Source organism: the organism of the source record quoted next, unplaced genomic scaffold (genome assembly GCF_019419815.1).
Source record: "Pyrus x bretschneideri cultivar Hongxiangsu unplaced genomic scaffold, Pyrus_bretschneideri_v1 Contig20, whole genome shotgun sequence".
NCBI lineage: Eukaryota > Viridiplantae > Streptophyta > Magnoliopsida > Rosales > Rosaceae > Pyrus > Pyrus x bretschneideri.
Window position 1 is genome coordinate 116,837 of NW_025999502.1, and position 9,222 is coordinate 126,058.

The window sequence follows — 9,222 nt, forward strand, 5'->3', positions numbered from 1 at the left end:
TTTAAAATGGAAGAGAGAGAGAGAGAGAGAACGTCAGACTAAGAGTGGGAATAGAGGTTGTTGTTTTTTTTATTTTTTTTATTTTTAGTATTGGATATATGCTAAAATTACATGTAGGTGATACTTAAATAAAAGAATAAATTGTAGCAATGATTCCTTAATTTTAACTCAATTGGAGCAATAGTCCATCAAGTAAGAATTCATTACAAGTGGTCCCTCAACTTATCAAAACGTACAGCTATGGTCTTTCAACTAAAATCAATTACCATTAGTCCCTCAACTTTAATTTAACTGATGAAATTGTCTCTCAATTTTAACCCAATTAGAGCAATAATCCCTCAACTTTAACTCAATTGTAGCAATGGTCCTTCCAACATAACTCATTTTGATAAAATTTTGAAGAAGTTGACACAAATGACCATAGCTACATATTTTGATGAGTTGAGGGACCCCAATTGTAGTAATAGTCCTTTTAACATAAATTATTTTAACAAAATGTTAACGAAGTTGATGAAAATGATCATAGCTACATAATGATAATGAATTTTTAGTTGTGGGACTATTGCTCTAATTTACTCTGAATAAAAAAGCAAACTTTAGTTTTATGAAATTACATTATTGCCATTATTTTTTTGTGATAAAAAACTAAATAGTATTTTCATCATATTTTGATTAACAAAAAAATTCTATTAATAAGATAATAATCAATATGAAAATACATTAATACTAAGACTTCAATAAAAACTGAAACTAATAAATTTCAGTTAAAAAAACATAATAGTTAGAAACCGCGTGTAAAGTCTCTCTTTAAAATATCTGTTTATTTCTTTTAGAGTTTCGGGTCAAGAAGGATCACTACTCCATTTCTTCTGCCAAAAAGATATAGTCCGACTCTCATTTAATTTCCAGAACATCGAACATGTACAGAACGCGTGCTGCAACGTTGAAGGTAGCAAAGCTTGATGGCAACACTCTGATTAATTGCAGATCCTGACCGTCGATTGTGGCACACGTGGGACCTCACTTCCAATGCCAGGTCCCAAATCATCAATAACTAAACAGACAGGTTTCCAACTAATTATTTCGAAAACATAAAGAGACCTCATCCAATTGTGACTCACTGTAATGTGTGTGGGACTTGATGCATATTTTGGTGTACTTTGATCGTCAATGGGATTGGTATTAGATATTTAAACTTAGTTAATCAAACTTATTCGTATTTATTTTGTTGGCTACATCAGTGTGCTTTCTCTGCTCTAATCAAATTCAAAATTTTATTTTCATAATTTAGATGAATTTATTATATCGTGCTTATATCACAACGGAAAAAGAAAAGTATCAAATGAACTAATTGAGCTCATATTCTTCCCAACTATACTTAGATCAAATTTTCTACTTCCAAAATAAATGTGGCATCTCTGGCCTCTTTGTACCCCATCATTGTTTGGGTACAGAAGATTTGGTCTCAACTTTGCTATCCAACTGGTGTATTAGAGATGTAATTTAAGTTAGCTACCACTTAATAAGTTCCGTATAATCACCCACATTTACAATGTATGACAATTGAACTTGGTTCACAATCGCTAATAGTCATTAATTTACGATATTTTAAACTACTCAGTCTACTCATAATATATGAAAATGTAAGCCGAACTTGAACTCAAGAAAATGCCACCCTATCTTGACCAACTGCTAACTCATTTGCAATTGCAACAAGCATTGTCAATGTTAAATTGTCTTAGTTTTAGATGGCTAATTAATCCACCGATTTCCATGAATTATTGGTGCAACCAGCTGTGCTGGGTCAGAAGATTTTTCAGAACCACCAAAATAACTCCATCACATGTGGCTTTTGACATGCCTTTTACTCATAATACCTGCACCTGCTATTTTCTCAACCACCTATGCACCCTCCATCTTTAATACCCAAAAAATAATAATAATTTTTTTTGTCAAACGATAGAGGCCCACGTTAAAGTAAAAAGCAAGACCCACATGGTCAGTAATTTATTATGTTTGTTTGGATATTTTTGAGGAAATTGGAGCAATGGTTAACCAAAAATTCGTGAACATTAATCTTTTAATTCATTAGAACGTACAATTATGGTTCTTTTTGTCAATTCCGTCAAAATTTTTATCAAAATAAGTCACGTGCCACACATGTGAGACTTAATCAAGGAGCAAGTATGGGAAACCAAAATAAAAAAAATTGTAGCAATGGTCTCTCAACTTTAACCTAATTGGAGCAATGGTCCCTTAACTTTAACCCAATTGTAGAAATGGTCTCCCAACTTTAACCTAATTGTAGCAATAGTCCTTTCACCATGACTCGTGTTGAAGAAAATTTTGACGGAGCTGAGGAAAAGAACCAAAGCTAAACACTTTGATGAGTTAAGGGACTAATGGTCATAAATTTTTAGTTGAGGGACCAACGCTCTAATTGAGTTAAATTTAAGGGATCATTGCTACAATTTTTCCGTATAATTTTTAGAAAAATATCTCTCTTTCTATTTTTGGCCTTCAAATTGAATAAATCAAATCAAATAACGGCCAAAATCAAACATGGGTGTGCAAGAAGCCTAAAAAAATGTGTTTATCATTTCCAATTTTTAGTGCATGGGTAATTAAATCCATAAAACCAGTTGAACTCTCATTCAATGCCTAAATAAAAACTCCATCTTCCCTCTTACCAGAGGAAACTTCAAAAGGGTCATTTTTTTTATAAAGGTCCAAATTCACAACACAAATCACTTCAGGAGAAAAAGCTGCTTTTTTCACAATATGGAAAGCCGTTTCTTGAGCGCAGCTTTTGGTTTGGTTTTGGCTTTTGCGTTTGTGATTGGAGGAAATTATGCACAAGAGTCAACTACACTTGTTCCGGCAATCATGACTTTTGGAGACTCAGCAGTTGATGTGGGCAACAATAACTACCTCCCTACCATTTTCAAGGCCGATTACCCTCCTTATGGAAGGGACTTTGTGAACCATCAGCCTACTGGGAGGTTTTGCAATGGCAAACTGGCCACTGACATCACTGGTAAGTATAAAATTCAGCTTCCAAAAAGAGTGCTTTTGTTAACATTCTTAAACTGTAATTAGTAGCTTCTTAATGCAGGAGAAGTGCTTAAGCTTTTTTAGCGTAGTGGGAAACTTAATGTTGACCTGCATACGGTTTTTAGTTAATAGAACTGAAAGTTCAGTTTGAATTGGTTAGTTAAACTAATGATTGTTTGATTGTGTGGCTTAATTTGTTTTGCTGCATTTTTATAAGATACATTACTGTTAATTACTTTAATTTATTTATGCAGTTCAGTGTTTAAGTGGTTTCTTTGGGATTAATTTCTATTACAGGGACCATGTTAATTGATGATATGATATGGTAGTTGATTTGTTAATTAGTTTGCTAATGTGGATAGAGAAATGACTTTTCTTGCATTATTCTTCACGATCAGAAGTTAATTAGAATATCCAAGGAAATCTAATTACTGCCAAAAAACCTCATGTGAGGTATTTATATATGCAGCTGACACTCTAGGGTTCACTACTTATCCGCCGGCGTACCTTAGCCCACAAGCATCAGGGAAGAACCTTCTGATCGGAGCCAACTTCGCTTCAGCTGCATCCGGTTACGATGATAAAGCAGCAACCTTAAGTGTAAAATTCTTATCTTATTTATAACAGCACTATAGATACTGGGTAGGGGGTTTTGACATAATATCGGGTGTAGGGGTAAACGCTCTTATATACTTTTATGTCGCAATTCTGATACATTTGAGCTTGTGTGGCATGCAGCATGCAATCCCATTGTCCCAGCAGCTGCACTATTACAAGGAGTACCAGACGAAGCTTGCCACGGTAGCGGGCAGCACGAAAGCCGCATCGATCATCAAGGATGCTCTCTATTTACTGAGTGCCGGAAACAGTGACTTTCTTCAGAATTACTACGTCAACCCTTTTGTTAACAAAGTCTACACTCCCGATCAGTATGGTTCCATCCTTGTTGGTGTCTTCAAAGGCTTCATTACGGTATATATATCGTCTCATTGCTCCTCCTCTTAATTCTAACCGTAATAAACCCAAAAATCTGGAATACCTTGAACCCAGTTGTTATTGCACCCGACTGTTATCTCGCTACAGGTGCGATTCTTTTCCATGATCTGATTTGCAAGTGAATCTCACTAACTTTGTATTAGTTGATGAGGACTACACTAATTAAGGGATCATTTGAGAGGAATGGTTAGACAGTTTTCGTTGTTGTTAAATCCGAATCCTTTCTTTTAAACATTTCATCCGAATGGATCCTAAGGTTTTGCTCTGCTTCCATGAAACTTAGGATTTGTATCACTTGGGAGCCAGGAAGATCGGTGTGACCTCACTCCCTCCATTGGGTTGCCTCCCGGCTGCAATCACCTTATTTGGAAACCATGAGCAAGGATGCGTTGCTAGAATCAACTCCGACGCCCAAGGGTTTAACAAGAAGATAACCTCTGCCGCAGGCAATCTCGAAAAGCAACTTTCAGGCCTTAAAATCGTCATCTTCGACATTTACAAGCCTCTCTACGATGTCATTAAAACCCCAGCAAATTACGGTACTGAACTATGTCTCAACCAGTACATATTCATACGGACAGATACTATAATCTTCTTGGGTTAACTTGCAGGATTCGCCGAAGCAAGAAGAGGTTGCTGTGGAACAGGAATCGTAGAGACAACTTCATTGCTGTGCAATCCACACTCAGTTGGAACTTGTTCTAACGCGACTCAATACGTGTTTTGGGATAGCGTCCATCCATCTCAAGCCGCTAACCAAGTTCTTGCCGATGCATTGATCATCCAAGGCATCTCCCTCATTGGATAAGAGGATTATATGGATCTTTCTGTATCTCATAAAAATGTTTAAAAATTGCTACTACTTGCTTTTAAATACTGCTATGTTTAAACATAGTGACTCAAAAGCTTAATAAGTTGTATGCAATTTGTTAATTTATCAAATGGTTTATAAATCAAACGTGTGTGTGTGTGTGAGAGAGAGAGAGAGAGAGAGAGAGAGAGAGAGAGATCAACATTTTCAACTAAACATTATGTTCTGATTGATTTAGCTAAACAGTTTTAACGGAAGAGATTTTATACAGAACCAATTAGATTTAGCTAAACATTTAGCAAACCTTTTGCAGTGTTTTGCAAATTTACCAAATGAAAGCACCAAAATGCTTTGGTAGGAAGTGTGGTAAAAAGCTATATAGCAAGGCAAAACGCCACCAATTTTTAGCTCAAGTAGCGGCCAGACTTAGCAAACACAGGGTGATGATCTGCGCTGGTCCTGGTACCATTTGCCACCTTCAAAACTTGAGCTGCTGCTTTCTCGGAACTGTTCAACTCCCACAGCATTCCCGACGTTCCTGTTATCTGTACTGCACGCCCAGGCTGGAGAGAGACCAAACAGATAACTTTAGTGTTATTCAGTAACATGAAAATGAAGAATAAAAACCCTCTGAACCGAAAATCATGATTTGTTGGAACCCATTTGTCCCACATCGGACAGAGGGAAGGAGAAAGAGCCATTTAAATAGAATTACCCCACTCTAACTAACACCGAGGCCTTTTGTAATAAAACCCCACACCTGAGAATTGGACAGGTGGTAAAGTGGGGACAGTATCGGTGTTGGTTGGAGTAGGCCCTCGGCCCGTCGACCTGAAAAATTCTACATGATTACTCACAGACCTCAAGATTCTCCACAAAAGAGTGGTGCCGATCCCTTGGAGTTGCCTTCAAGTTGGAGTTTCCAGTGGATGATCCTTCTGTAAGAAGAGCTCTGCCTCCTGTAGTTGCTGATCTTGAACTTCCTGCAGTGGCTCCACTCTGTCTGTAAACCTTCTTCCGGTATCCTGTAGCTTCATAACCTCCATGGTTCCCAGAGTTGGTATGAACACTTGAGTTAGCATATGTCCTGGACTGTTAAAAACAGGCGACAAAAAAGTAACAAAACAATCAGTTCAGTCCACAACAAAAACCAGCATTATAACACATGAAAACCGAACCTACCTTATTCTGGAAATTATCATTTCCATTGCTGCTACCCCACTGTGCTTGTCTGCTTAGAACCTGTGACATCATGAATCAAATAAGAATAACTTCCACTAAATACACACATGCAGAAACACACATACGACGGGGCTGATTAGAAAATAAGGTGGATTACTTACAGAAGGATAATCCGCATCGACATTAGTACCAAAACTTTGATACATGACTGGTGGGCATAGCAGAGGAGCCGTTGGAGGCCTTGGGGAAACGCTGTACTGGACCAGGTGCAGGGCAGGCAAGTTTGGAGATTGCAAAGATCTTTGTGGCAGCTGAAGAGTATAGTAATCTTGCATAGCCTTGCAGCGATGATCTTTGCTTTGAGCTACAGCCACATAAAGTTTTCTTCCTTCCAACATAGCCCCTGGGAAAAAAAAAAAAAAACTCAATCAGACAGGCATTAAACCAAATATAGGCTTAATAGAAGCAAAAGCAGGAAAGGACACAACGAGATCTTGTTTACCATTAAGATTACTGAGAGCTTTTGCAGCTTCTTGAAGAGTTGAGAAGCAAACAAACCCAAAACCTCTGCTCATCCCGTTACCATCACGCATCACTTTGGCCGACAGAATCTTCCCAAAGGCACTGCAATGTTCTCCTAATTTGATATCATCAACAGATTCAGCTAGATTCTTAACATAGAGATTCATAGACTTAAGTTTCTCGATCTCACTGTTCAGCATTTCCTCTTTACATTTTAGAAGCTTTTCCCTCTCAGCTTTCTTTTGAGCCCTTCCTACAAACAAATGTTTCGATCCTGATCCACATTTTAATTATTTTTTATTAGTGAAAGTTGCAGACATAATTATACTAACAACAAAACAAGCTACAACGAGATGAAGGAAGTTGGAGGTTTACCCAGCAGTGCACCATTCATGCCCTCAACAGCCTTCTTAGCCTCTTCTGGCGACTCAAAGTTAGCAAACCCAAAACCTTTTGACTTCCCTTTCTCATCCTTCATGATGGCAAGACTATAAACACTTCCGTACTGAGAGAACATCTCTCGAAGCAGATCCTCAGTTACATGTTCAGCAAGATTCTTCACAAACAGATTTGTAAATTTGGATTCATCCTGGGCTGGTATCCTGTCACTTTTCTTAACAAATTTCGACACATACCTAATGAAAAATGCAGGATAAGTTTATTAATGAACATATAATAACACAAGAGCATTTTGTTGTATCAATAACGATAAATGCAAAACCGATAAGAAAATCATGTAACCATCCAGGTTAATAGAACAACATATCGACGACACGTATGAAAAGACATTGTAACACATTGCACAAGACCATCTATAAACAATCAAACATCACAAAAACAAGAAAACTACATGAATAAACCAGAACAAAGGAAACAGAGGGATTACAGCTTCTTCCCCTTAATGATTGTATCATTGAGAGCATTGACAGCAGCCACAGCCGATTCCTCTTTGTCAAACTGGACAAACCCGAAACCCTTGCTCTTCCCATTTTGTTCGGCTACCTTGCAAGAGAGTATAGTCCCGAACTCCCTGAACATGTCCTGCAAGTGAGTGCTGGTGATTTCAGGGTCAAGGTTCTTCACAAAGACATTGCCAAGACCAGTTTTCCTTGGAACAGAATCCCTCTGAGACCACATTATTCTCATGGTTTTCCCTTTCAGCTCAGTGTGATTCAGACAAGCCATAGCCTTGGATGCTGACCAAAACAGACCGAAAACATCAAGGATCGAAAACATATGAATATCACACAGATAAAGTAACAAAAAAATCAAGAAATCTAACCGAAAAATCATACATGATAACAGAGGAGAAGAAATTAAGAGCACCAAAATCCCAATTAAGAAAACTGGAGTACGAAAATCCCAAATTAAACCCTAAACAAACAAAAAAAATTCAGAAATCCATCTCAGGAAACACATTCTTAAGCCCAAGAAACAGAACCGCCAAAAACCCATTTTCTCGAAATTGAAAATTTTTTCTCCACTAAGCAAGAATTCCCTAAAACCCTAATCAAAGAGCAAGATTAAAGAACCCGAGGCACCAAAACCAGAATAAAACTCCAAGAACAAACCGAATAAAAGAAACCCATTTCCAGATTCATCCATAAACAAGAAACGTAAACGTAACCAAGATTTAGATACTCTCACAAAGAATGTTAGATAGAGAACAGAGAGATATACAGGGAACCAGAGCTACCATTGTTGAAAGAAAAGAAGAGAGAGAGGCGGTGGGGTTTTTGGTTACCGTGGGAGTGGGAGTAGAAGTTGACATAGCCGTAGCGGAGGGACTCGCCGGAGTGGGAGTCACGGCAGAGACGGACGGAGGCGATGGGACCCATGAAACGAAAAGTAGCGAGGAGGTCTTCCTCGGTGACCTGTGGGTCCAAGTCGCCCACATACAGAGAGAATATCTCAGGATCGACCTGCGCCGGCGGCCGTACTGGTAGCGTCGGCAGTAGTGATTGTGGTGGCGGTAGCGGCATTGGGGTTTTAGGGTCTGACAGCTCTGCCGCCATTTTCCTTGCAGTCCAAGAATAGCAGAGCTCAGAGAAGAGAGAGAGAAGTTTTGGGGGGGGTGGGGAGGAGGAGAGAGAGAGAGAGAGATTTTTGTCTGTTTGTTACAACGGTGAGTGTCGTGTGTGTACTGTACGGGTATATAAAATGGGATTCGAATTGAGCTAACAGAGTGGATTCTCCTGATGTATCATTTTGGACTGTTGGATTTTTATCTAATGGTTATAATTATTATAACTTTAAAATGATCTTTTATTTGTAACCGTTAGATAAAAATCTAACAATCTATGATGATGGATCAGGAGTATTCTCTCCATTAGCTCAAGAGAGAATTCAATTGCTATAAAATGCCAGGGAGAAAAATGAAGTGTACGGATGCTACACATTGGCGAGTAGGATTTAAGAGGCTACTCGCTATGGTTGGGTTGCGATTTGGGAATGCTGAGCGTCGCGAGGGCGGGAAACTTCAGAACGCTGTCGTTCTGGATGGCATCCAATGCACAGCCGTTGAAACTTGAAGGTTTGATTTAATCTAATTTGGACGGCTGAGATTGTGCTTGGTTCCCGAGTTAGAAAGATCAACCTAACTGAATTGGTTAGGAGTAAACCGTGTAACAAAAAAGGAAGGTTAGTGACACTCGTAC

The 9,222-nt window shown here is 38.4% G+C and overlaps 2 protein-coding genes across 2 annotated transcripts; one reads left to right on the forward strand and one right to left on the reverse strand.

Moving 5' to 3' along the window:
• Positions 1-2,732: 2,732 nt before the first annotated feature.
• LOC103930316 (GDSL esterase/lipase APG-like) lies at positions 2,733-5,008 on the forward strand. The gene is made up of 5 exons (XM_009339644.3): positions 2,733-3,037; positions 3,524-3,654; positions 3,793-4,026; positions 4,334-4,589; positions 4,662-5,008. Exons 1-5 carry the CDS (start codon positions 2,782-2,784, stop codon positions 4,856-4,858), a joined length of 1,074 nt encoding a protein of 357 aa, XP_009337919.2. The 5' UTR covers positions 2,733-2,781; the 3' UTR covers positions 4,859-5,008.
• A 43-nt stretch (positions 5,009-5,051) lies between these two features.
• LOC103934977 (polyadenylate-binding protein 6-like) lies at positions 5,052-8,636 on the reverse strand. Its single transcript, XM_009344744.3, has 8 exons — positions 8,310-8,636; positions 7,452-7,761; positions 6,941-7,200; positions 6,546-6,839; positions 6,205-6,446; positions 6,044-6,103; positions 5,723-5,953; positions 5,052-5,424 (listed from the first exon to the last, which is right to left on the reverse strand). Exons 1-8 carry the CDS (start codon positions 8,578-8,580, stop codon positions 5,266-5,268), a joined length of 1,827 nt encoding a protein of 608 aa, XP_009343019.2. The 5' UTR covers positions 8,581-8,636; the 3' UTR covers positions 5,052-5,265.
• Positions 8,637-9,222: the final 586 nt, after the last annotated feature.